The following is a 12,237-nucleotide window of genomic DNA, read 5'->3' as shown; positions in this document are numbered from 1 at the left end:
CCGCTAACTAAGGCAGGGCTGCAAGACGTTAACACTTCAGTGCCTGAGGGGGCGGCGATACATTGCTCATCATTGCACTGCTGGCTCCCAGGCACTTAAGGGGGTTACTGCCCCTTTCCCCTTAAGTTTCAGGCTCTTCCCGTGTTGCAATATTGGAAATCTTGGCAGAGGAATATGTCTTATAAAAAATAATAGTTTTTCTTTAAATAGAAAAATATGTTGGTTAGGATTGTCGGGCTCCCTTTCTCTGACAGATGTACAGTCGCGGCCATTATTGTACCCATTCGTTCATTGAGATATCAAGGATAACACATTCTCCCCATGACATTTGACACGTTATTGCTCTTTGAATGGAGCCATATTGCATTATGGATTTAATGTGTAACACCACTACATATGTACAGTACTTCAGTCCATATCCAACACTTCAGCATTTTTATGCCAGAAGAAAATACCAGCGCATAAATTCACATAATAAATCTTTAGTAATTATAAAACATATAAAAAATTTTTTTTTTAAATATATATATATATATCACATATGCAGTGCTACATAGGGAAATAACAATATTGCATTAAAATAGATACAATATTACCAGGTTTCCCATAAGCATCACAAAATGATCTTAGTTTCCAAGGAGGAATTCGCCAAATTGTAAGGCAGGGTGGCGAGTGTCCGCACACGGATAGAAAGTAGCGCCGGTGGGGAAGGCACCCGCTCCCGGCTCCATGGTATAAACAATCACGTTCCAAGTGGGGAAGAAAGGCAAGTTCAACCTCACGTGGCTCTCACTCCCGATCGTCACGGCAAACAAAGCTAACTATCTTCTATCCATAAGCTACCAGGGGGCGTATGGTAGATCATATAGACCTTCCAGAGTCTATATTTAAACACAGTATACTCAACCAAGTACGAGAACGTATACTGTTTTTATTACACTTTGACTGAACTTAATAAAAGTAAAGAAATACATCATTTGTTATACACATTAATATTTTTCTCCCCTGACCACTTTTATTCTATAAAGGTCTGCGGTGCGCCTACAAAGGGATTCTTTCCGTGTACCTCTCTAGATACACCCATTATCATCCATTGATACACTCCCTAGGCAGCACGCCTCAACCACCAAGGGGTCAGAGCGAGGTTCCTATCCATAGTTGTTATATATATATAGTCCCATAAGATAGTCTTATCTGTAGCTGTAGGGGAAGGCCTCTCTGCTCTCCTGGGTCCGCACCCTTGTGTGCTATAGAAATATCAGGATCCAGGTTTAGAAATCTTGTCCCCTTTGTCTTGCTGTCAGCCTGCAGTCCCTTTGCAGTTCAAGCCATCTGTCCTTCCTTGGTTCAGCCCCCAATTGTGAGACTAAGGAATCCCCCTTCCTGTCTCAGAACCGGCTATTTCTGAGAGAGAGAGAGCTCTAATCAGCCAGGTGGAGTTGGTTAATTGCTGGTATGCAATTAACCAGCACACTGCTGGATTAGAGGCAAGTTTCTTTAACAGGGATAAGTCCCTCTTACACCATCACACACACTATATATTCCTTTATGGCAGGGTTCTTTAACGGGGGGTACCCGTGCCAAATCCAGTCCCCGAAGCGCCTCAAAGTGGCCCTTGGACTGTCTGCTTTCGCTCTTGTTAATGTCGTTGCTCAGGCATCAAAGTGCAGTTTTTCAGACTGAAATTTACCTGTAAGCAAATATAATGTAAATATACATGGTAAAGATATTATAAATGCTTGCAAATTCTTGAAATATAATATTTTTTAAGTATTTACAGTAAATGTATCCAAAATGTCATTGATACTCTTGTGGCCCTTCTATGCCCATTTGTTTTCGAATCTGGTCCCTTTGGGAAAAGTAGTGGAAAAGACCTGCTTTAAAGTATTCGTCTTTATCACCTCTGCTGGAAGACCATTCCATGCATTTCCTACCCTTTCACTAGAGGTCTTTCCTAAGCCTGTCATCATTACAAGGTATTAATTCCTTCAGTGCCAATGTGTTTCAGATCCTTTTGACCCTGTGGAAGTTAAAGAAGAGCGCCCTACAAATACATAATCACATCATCTAGACATGTCAACTCACACATATTTTATTTTATAAGTCGCTCTGATATTTATCAGCGGCTCATGGTCATTGTTTTATCATAGTCAAAATCAGTACTTGTCCTGTACAATGCCATGTTTTGGCCCAAATCTCACCGATTTTAGGAATTCCAGCATTCCTCTATACTCACATAGAATGAATGTCTAAAAAGTAGATAATATTATTAGCCAGTGTTGTATTATTTGATACATATTGATGCTTTTATGTCGAGCGTTCCTGTCTCTTCCATCCACTGTAAATAGAACCATTAGCTGATTGAGTAATGTCAACAAAAACAAAACTCTTTGACCTGCGATAAAGGAGCTATCGATTTGGAGGTATGAAAAACTCAATCCAAAACGAAACGATTTGATATACTGTACTTGGAGGCAGACATCTCTGATTTGTAATTGTATTTGTGGCACTGGATTTATTACAATTCACTGCTAATCCCTCTGACGTGCACAAACTTTCCCCCCATTTTTGGATCTGCCAACCACACCAGGCCAAGCAGCCAGAGCCAGAAGTAGTAATACTGTACATGTCAGCGCCTCTGATATTTCCAGTGTTATAAATGTCCTCGTAAATCAGACACGGCTCCTTACTCCTGTACTGGGAGGGACATGCCTTTAAGGTAGACGAGGAATAAATCTCGCACTCGCCAACGTGACAAAGCCAACCGCTCTGCATCTGCGGGTTTGGGTCGTAAAAAAAAACCCCATTCTCTGGATTTAATATGGGGACGGAGAGCAGCAGGGGACAGGCTTGTGGCATGTAATTATTTTACATACCAGAGATGTCATGATTCATAAATCTCAAAGCCCGAGAGGTTTATCAGCTCATCACATAACATGTCAATGCAAAGCAGAACCATAAACAGTGCGTCCGTTTATTTATTTATTAATTATTATTTGCGCTGTGATTTCTTGCATGCCTAGTACAGGGAAATGCCGGCTTTAGTCGCCCTGAACATGGCCTCCATGTTATTTCCCCTAACTTTGAAACAAGTCTCTATATTTCTCAGAGAGAGAGAGAGAGACACAGTGAGAGAGAGAGAGAGAGAGAGACACACACAGAGAGAGAGACACACACACACAGAGACGCAGTGAATTTCCTCTGCACCTTGAATTCCTTTGCTTTAAGGACTAACCAGTGGCAGTATTGGTTCACCTACAGTGCAAGAAATAAAGCAGTGTCATTATTGCAATGTATTGTTGGTCCAACCACTGGTAAATTTGGCCTCGTACAAAATCCGAGTGAGCATAGTCACCCAGGCCCCCCAGTAGAATGGCCAGAAAGTCACTTCCGCTGTCGCATCCAGTGCTTCTTACATTATTTTTGTTACAATTGTTTTAATCTGTCCCTTTCTCTGAATCGCTGTGTTCTGTGGCCCCCACGGGCCTCCTTGCTTTGCCAGAGTAAATACTTTCTCAAATGAATACATTTGATTTTAAAAATGAGTGTGTAAATGGAGACTATTGCTCACAAAGGCTCTGCTCCGAATTCCCCGCGTGGTTTACATTTTAAGGGGTTTTATGTGGTTCTGAAAATGTATTTTACTTTAGTCCCTGTAATGCTGGGAAGGGTTTCAACTGCCATGAAAGGGGTTACTGCTTTTATACGTTTCTCTCGTGCAATTTCCCTGCATCTGGTCGCACTTTGGGTAAAAACCAAACATCACATTTACTGTTTTTAATATGGATGTAACTTTTTCCCCCCCCCCTGTGGATATTTCTCCCTCTTCCCATATTGTACATCTCTTAAAGGATACACCGAGTGTAAGTATTGCGGTCTCCGCGTCGCCTCTAAGAGCTGGTTTGATTTTGGAATGTTGCTAATAGAATGGAATGCCGTTTCTTAGCGCTGGAGCCTCGCGCTTCCCGTGCGTTCCTGCACCGATTTCTACTAAACATTGTGTTTTGTGTGTCTCTGCGCGTGCCGCCTTGCTTCCTCGGTGCGTCACTCTTTACTGGTTTGTCCTATTTATCTCTGTATACCAGGGGTGGGAAACTCCAGTCCCCAAGGGCCGCGACAAGTCAGTTCTTCAGGATATCCCTGCTTCAGCAAAGGTGGCTCAATCTTCGACTGCACCACCTGTGTTGAAGCAGGGATATCCTGAAAACCTGGCCTGTTTGTGGCCCTCGAGGACTGAAGTTGCCCAGCCCTGCTGTACACAGATGTAGCCAGACGTACGGTTTTCGGCGCCATACAAAACCAAGTGTAAATCCCCGGTGTTTATTTGCAAATCGCAACTCCCTTACCGCTACCGAGTATCATAGGCGAAGATATTCCGTGCGCCCCCCGCCGGACACACGTACTGGAATAACATAAATAACCCCACAAATAATTCTGCCGGCTGACCGTAGCGGAACCGAACAAAATGCTCACGCGGGTGTAATCTCGCACCTCGCCGTAGTCACGGGAACAGTACGTCTCGCTACACCTATAGCTCAGGACATACTTGAAAACGAGAGGTAACTCGATGTATTTTTTCCAGCTCAAAATTTTTTTTTATATTTAAAAAAAATTTTATCAACAGTGTCGATTTTTGCAACATTTTAGTTATTAAATCACATATACCCGCTTTTATTATTCAGTATTTATTTTTTTCCATTTTCAAAACCAGAACATGGTTAGGGATGGACCGACCTCAAATATAAACCTTGGACAATTCTGTAAGCTTTTTGCATGGAGTTTGTGTGCGTTAAATGAAACCATCAATACAGATGCGACCTTGTCCCTCCAATATCACAACATACACTATGCCACATCTGCATAGCACAGCGCTGTCATAGGGTTTGATGGTGCGGGTGAAGCATATCACTGTGCAGGTATAACCTTAGGGGCACCATAATGCACTACAGGGGTTAGTGGATCTGTATATGATTACTTGTTGAAGCTGTAACCTTTTTTCTTGATAATAGAGTGAGTTTTGGTCTTTCCAGAATGCACCATGCATGGTTATAATGTCTTGTTGGACTGGTATCTAACTCTGGTGTGTGTATGTACAGTATGTGTCATTGTATTTGTGTGTGTGAGTTTAATGTTATAGGTAACAACCTAGTGTTTATAGTGATGCATTTCTTATGTCATATACCTGCAAATATTCTGTTACCAAGCACAGTGCCCAAATCCCCGTATTTGTTACTGTTAGGTACGGCTCTTATGTTCATCTTTACTGGCACAGTTTATACAGTATAACATTAAAAAAAGATTTATGTTTAGTTTTGGTCACGGAGCAGTGAGATTGCCTTGTCCATGGTCACCCAGGTGTGTCTTTGTGTCCTGTAAAGTGGAAGTCTTACCGAGTCGTACTGCGGAGTATTATGGGCATGCCTTACTTGGATCGCTGGGTCACTGCCACCCACATACCACAGTCCGTTTTAAAGGATTTCCAAAAGTGGAAGATAGCCCTAAAAAGATTGCATTCTGGGACATTGCTGGTCACCTTCATGGTTAGAGGATAATGCAGACACTCTATTAAGGTGAATACAAAAAAAAGCGTTACAGCCGAAGCTCCATAGTGACGTCCCAGTAATACAGTAGAAGGTATAGGAGAAATACAGGCACGCAGTCTCCCAAGTCAAAAAAAAATATTTACTGAGCCAGAGTGATCCAACATTTCGGCTGTATGAGTCAGCCTTTCTCATGGGGAGGGCTCTCCTCAGAGGCTTGGTTATCAGATAACCACTCTCCCAAAGTGCCACAGAGCTCGCTGTTTGAACTCTGCGTAATGTGAGACGTGACATTTTGTGTCACAAAACTAGAAGTATTTAACTTGCGTTCACAGAAAACCATTTTATTTAGTTTTTTATAAAGTTGCCTTTATCGTTACTCTGTACAGTAGGGCCAAAGAAATGGATCCACCGCATATATATATATTTATATATATATATATATATATATATATATATATATATATATAATATATAAGTCCCAATGAGGCATTCCTTGTTAAAGAGTCTTATTGGGATGTCCGTGCTATGGAAGTGACCTCGGAATTTTCCATGGAGTTGGTCTTTAATTTCTGCCTGTTTCACGCTGTCTTCTCTTGTTCTCCTCTCCAGGATGAAAGACCCCAGCCGAAAGAACAACGTCTTTGCTCAGTTCCGGAAGAATGAGAGGGACAAGCAGAAGCTGATAGAGACCGTGGCCAAACAGCTTCGGGGGCTCATCAACAGCCACCATTCGTGAAGACCACCAGGGGGAGTCCTGCCACGGAGACTACTGGATGGTGCAAACCATTTTACACTGAATGAACCGGAAAGCACTCCTCCTGGGCCCAGTGCTAGATCTTGGGGCAATGGATTATGTTTAGCACACAGCAGTTTAGCATTGATAACACCTACCTGGGTTACAGTCATCTACACCAGGAGTGGCCAACTCCAGTCCTCAAAGGCCACCAACAGTTCAGGTTTTAAGGATATCACTGCTTTAGCACATGTGGCTCAATCAGTGGCTCAGTCAACGACTAAGCCACCTGTGCTAAAGCAGGGATAACCTAACCTGTCGTGGCCCTTGAGGACTGGAGTTCACCACCCCTGATCTAGACTATGGCCCATATTCCTCTTTGCTGCATAAGTCTTCCTAGAAGTGTATACAGTTAAAGGATAAGTAAGGGGTCAATAGGGTTTGTTTCATCCTTCTAGCAGGTGTGGGGCTTTTTTCTTCCTATTGCACTGATCTACTATTTTTTGGGGACATGTATAATATTAGGAAACTAAATTTACAGGATTTTAATACACAGAATGGTTTGCCTAATGGAAACAATGTGCAGGACTCCTTAGAAATAAAATGGGCTGATCTAACATGGGGAAGCACAGGGGTTCTCAGTAAACAGGTTTGCACATTGGAAAAAAACCGTACAGAAGCAGAAACGACATTTAATTCTCTTACAATATGTTCCCAAAGGTTTCTTGTTTACGCAGAACATTTGGAAACGGATACACTGACTACACAGCAGGAACACTAGGAAAAAATGAAATGAAACATTCACATTTCCCATTATTGAAATACTGACATAATCCTGAAGTATTTGAATCCCTTCTCTGACAGAGGGGGTTTCAAGGCTTTGCTTTGGGGTATATTATGGGACCCTGACCAAGAAAAGGATTAACATGCAATAACCCTTAATTATAATAGGTAATATATACTGGTTTTGTGTGCAGTTATTTTGCTCCCAGAATCCTTGTGGCCACTGGGCGTACGGAATACTTACGTCCTATGTTAAGGCTGATTAGATATCAGTAAAGTTGCCAAACCTCCTGGTTGTACACAGGACAGGCCCAGACTGCACAGGCCTATAGAAAAGCACAAATGGATCAGGAATAGCTGTACGAGTGTAGACGTCTCACCGAAATCACCAAAGCGATTCTTTCTTTAAATAAAGTCTCGCCAGACCCGTTTTGAGTGCCCTCCCCCCCTACACTTAACTCCAATATATTGCTGACGCGCATAAACCTGCCCCAGTTTAGTCTTCCAGGAAGTCGATACGTTTATATATTAGCAACTTACCGTGCCCAGGGCTCCGTGCCCAGGGCTCCGTGCCTAGGGTTCCGTGCCCAGGGTTCCGTGCCCAGGGCTCTGTGCCCAGGGCTCCGTGCCCAGGGTTCCGTGCCCAGGGCTCCGTGCCCAGGGCTCCGTGCCCAGGGCTCCGTGCCCAGGGTTCCGTGCCCAGGGCTCCGTGCCCAGGGTTCCGTGCCCAGGGCTCCGTGCCCAGGGCTCCGTGCCCAGGGTTCCGTGCGCATGGATACCGTGTTTGGGTTTGTGTTCACAGGGCCCGAGGGCAGCCATCGTTTACCTAGTCACAGCTCTTCTGCTTTGCAAGCAATAAAATGCCTTCATGTCGCTGGCGTCCTTGCACAATGAATGACTGTACGTTTTGCTACTTGAGCCCACATTAAAGCAACAATCCCCTCCGTTGAGCCCCTTTTGTATTGTGATTTGGAGAGTTCCCCTAGGGGCGGCCTGCCAGTGCTTCCTCTCTCTCTGCGCCTCATATGTCACTAAACGGCAGTTTCCGGTTTGCAGCCATTTTAAGATCCCACAATTGCAGGTACACGAGGGGAGGGGGGGAATATTATCTAAATGGCGAAGCTCCCAGAGGTAGGACAGTGATGGTCTTTACAGGTGGGAGAAACGCTTGGCTCAAACAATACGGTATGAAGAAAAGAGTCAGTACAGATTGTTTCTTTACAAGCACAGCTTTACCTAGAAATGCTTTTTAAATGGGAATTTAGAGTAAGAGCCTATACCTGGTTAAACCGGGGCTGTTAGGAAGGAACCATCAGTCTGGGCGTTATAAAGGTCACATCCTAATTTAATGCAGCAATTACAAAAACAAATGCAAGTAGCAACCTATCCTGCGAGTCCACAGCTCCCCTTTCTCTCCGGGAAACCCCTTATTTTCCTGTGTTTTCACCTGTTCTTGCTTTCCCCCCTCCCCCCCCCCCCCCCCACTAGCTTGGGGGTTTTACAAGACAAGTCTCGTTTTGCTGAATATGTGTGGATGTGACATCGGCCATTTTAAATTCCCAGAGTGGACGTTTATTTTTTTATAAAATACCTCCAAATGCAAGAATAGGTGGGCTCCCCAAGAAGAGCAATACTCATGCGGTGTTTCGGTATTTTTCACTTGCCAGAGGGCATCGCTGTGTAGAAAGCCAGCAGTAACTGGAGTCGTCCTTGGATTTTGGAAAAGTTACACCTGTACGGAATTGCAATCTTAGTACCTCTCATTGACCCCTATTACAAAGTGGCGTGTGCCCCTTGCTCAGGAGAAGACTGTCCAACAACATGCAGAATTAAGCGTAGGGCCGTGAAAACTTGAACCTGTAAACCAGGGGTAGCCAACTCCACTCCTCAAGGACCACCAACAGGTCAGGTTTTATGGATATCCCTGCTTCAGCACAGGTGACTCAATGAGTGGCTCAGTCATAACTGATTGGGCCACCTGTGCTGAAGCAGGGATATCGCTAATACTTGGCCTGTTGGTGGCCCTTGAGGACAAGAGTTGGCCGCCCCTGGTTTAACCCATCAAACTCTTACACGCCGTCTTTTTTTTTTGTCTGCCAATAGCTTTTTTTTTTAGCTTGTACCATTTTATTTCAACGTTGTGATCATCATTTCTGATTAGGAAAGTTTTCGGAATATTACCTACATTGCACCGGTTGAAGGATTTCATAGGAAATCTCTCTACAGAAGAGAGGCGTGCAACTTTATATTAACATGAAGCACCTGCAGGTTTTCACATTATTGTTGTTTAGGAACAGCTGATTGTCCACCGCCCATGTTTCCTAGTTGATGTGCCATGACTGTGCTAAACTTCGAATTCATAATTAGTAAACCTGAGGAAGGTCCTGACTGGGATCGAACCATCAGCCGACATGTATTAATGGATAACGTGGTCATGCGTTGATTCGTCGTGTTCATCTAAAGCAGGGGTGGGCAACTCCAGTTCTCATGGGCCCACCGGCAGGTCTGGGTTTGAGGATATCCCTGCTTCAGCACAGATGGCTCAGTAGAAGGCTGAAGCAGGGATTTCCTGAAAGCCTGACCTGTTGGTGGCACATGAGGACTGGAGTTGCCCACCCATGATCTAAAGCCATAACTGTGCTAATCATGTCCTGGAAGATATGGTCTTCAGTGCAGCTATGAACACTAAGAACCTTTTAACATTGCCAAATGTCTGGAATGTAATTGCTCTGTCCTGAATAAGTAGGCAATGTTACAACTCTGGCTAGTCTCATGCAGGGGCAACTTGTCTTCTTACGCTTTTGGCTAAGTTCAGTAGCGGGCAAACGTAACTGCTTAAAGGGAATGAGTCAGGTAGTGTTTCTAGTTCTTTAAAGTGCTTGCTTAGGGGCAACACAATGGCCCCCATATTCAATATGTTGCGACCTGTCTTCAACTAGCTTAGGGAAGATGTGACCTCCAGTCATGTTAATAGGGCTGAAATCTTCAGAAACGAGAAGGCGGCTTTACAGAATATTAAATAGCAGCAGTCTGCCGCTGCCGGATCATTTCGTTAATACTGCTACTGTTCTTGTTTGAAGATTAATAACGCTGGATCCTCCGTGTGAATTCATTTAGGAATTGGAATTCTGGGGAAGCTGTATACCAGGGGTGGCCAGCACTGGTCCTCAGGGGCCACCAGCAGGTCAGGTTTTCAGGATATCCCTGCTTCAGCACAGGTGGCTCAATCCGTCGTAGACTGAGCCACCTGTGCTGAAGCTGCAACTGGTTGAGACACCTGTGCTGCAGCTGGGACTGACAGCCACCTGTGCTGAAGCAGGGATATCCTGAAAACCTGACCTGTTGGTGGCCGTTGAGGAGTGGAGTTGGGCACCGCTGCACTAACCCATCTAACATCTCTGTGCAACTGTATAGATGCGCTAACCGTGATATGATCAAGTCAAAAAAGACATAGCTAGACGCGGCTTTTGTCATGGCCTAAAGATGCTCATTCTAGGCTTGGAAAATGCTGCACTGATTCCAACCACGCAGTGATGAGGGCAGAGTTTTATATGGCAGCGCCCGAAAAATTCACAATAACGTTGGTTTTCAGACATCATTGTTTACCTTAAAATAATACTAGTGGAGCCATTAACCGTTTAGATCTATAACCAGGATGAATAAGGGAAGGGAAACACAATTTCCAGACCGCTAATATATTGGGATCCCGTATGCAAGATCTGCACTTTTAACCCCTTTGCTGCTAGACGGGCCAGCCACGCATTCCTTTCCAATGCATCGTTGGCCCCGCTGGCAGCGCCGGGGTTAACCTCCTTGGCTACTGCACTTGAGGTCGAAGCTATGATGACCAAGTCGGAGCTTTTCCACGCTGTTGACTGTGTGATTGTACGATGCGCCAGAGAAACCGAATTCTGCATTTTGGCAGCCCGGAGCCGGTATATATGAGACACTCGTGGAATGTTAACCTGGGTCACAAGGTGTCAAGCTTTGTACCGTATAGAATTTCTGTTGACTGGAAATGTCCCTAAATGCTGTCCACGCCCCTCTGTACTATATTACACTCCTCTCCAAAATAAATAAAAACCGTTCTAATTGTCTGTTTGTTTGTTTTCCTTCCGTGTGCATACACCGTCCAAATCTCTCTCCCTACTACTACAATTAGGGGGTCTCCCTCCATTCAGGGTCGCCCTGTAATCGCTAGGGTCTCCTTTGTGCATAACGGTCAGCCCCAGTTAGAATTAGGTCTGATATTAAGGAGGGGTGGATGTTTTCATTGTCCGTTTTGGATTTGGTATACAATCTAATGTTGGTGTCTAAGGCTACGGCCCCAGAGGTCACGCTGCACGCGCGCCCCGGAGCGTCTGGCGGCGCGTGCACCCGTTTTAGCTGCGACCTCTGGTCTGCGTTTGTGCTTGCAGTGGTAAGCAGGAGATCCGACGAGTGGGGGGGGGGAATGCAGCCATGACGTCACGCGGCTGGATCGCCGCGCCAAATGACAGAAATCTTATTTTTTTGGCCAAGGCAGTCAGGCATCATGCCTTGTGCGCGCACACACGCCGACTGGGGCCTGCCCCATACAGGGCTGTGTTCTGGTGTGTGGCGCGCACACTGTAGCGCGCGCAGCAGCGGCCACTGGGGACCTAGCCGAAGGCTACGCTTATAGCGACAGTGACGTCAGGCTGCGGTTGCTGGAAAAATTGAGATGACTTCCAGCGATCGCGACCAAGCCGTCGCTCCGTTGCGCTTACTATAAGCGCACGTGACAGCGGCGACGCATTTATGTTGACGCGACGTTGCGCCGCTGTCGCCATTGCCGGTACTATAAGCGCAGCCTTTGGCTTTTGGATAGAAAGTGTCATGACCATGGTGAGCGGACGCTGGAATTCAAACTGGGGTCACTAGCTTGAGACGCAGGGACATTATCACTGTGCTGCCGCTCGTAATGAAGGGTTACAGCTAGCAAGTCCACGTAGTAAATAGGGACTTTGCTGCAAGTACAAACTGCAACGTGCCGCTGCATTGTATGTTACTTGGGACTATAGTACACAAGGGACATGTTTTAGCAGAGATGGAAGACACTGGATAATTTGCTCAAGTTTCTCCTTTGTTTTGGTCAAAGACTTCCCCAGCATAAACCAATGGCAATCACACAAATACAATGGGCCTCTCTAGCAAAGG

The 12,237-nt window shown here is 45.1% G+C and overlaps 1 protein-coding gene across 5 annotated transcripts in view; it reads left to right on the top strand.

The window, feature by feature from the left end:
* Positions 1–11,156, top strand: part of EXOC6B (exocyst complex component 6B) — a 434,433-nt gene extending 423,277 nt beyond the window's left edge. For all 5 annotated transcript variants that reach the window (XM_075573299.1, XM_075573282.1, XM_075573265.1 and 2 more), the window contains one exon: positions 6,153–11,156. In XM_075573299.1, coding sequence (XP_075429414.1) covers positions 6,153–6,279 — 127 coding nt within the window. In that variant the 3' untranslated portion in view covers positions 6,280–11,156. The remainder of the gene's footprint in view (positions 1–6,152) is intronic.
* Positions 11,157–12,237: the final 1,081 nt, after the last annotated feature.

Source organism: Ascaphus truei, chromosome 1 (assembly GCF_040206685.1).
Source record: "Ascaphus truei isolate aAscTru1 chromosome 1, aAscTru1.hap1, whole genome shotgun sequence".
NCBI classification, from domain to species: domain Eukaryota; kingdom Metazoa; phylum Chordata; class Amphibia; order Anura; family Ascaphidae; genus Ascaphus; species Ascaphus truei.
Note: the sequence above shows the minus strand (reverse complement) of the source record. Positions and strands in the feature narration are given on the sequence as shown.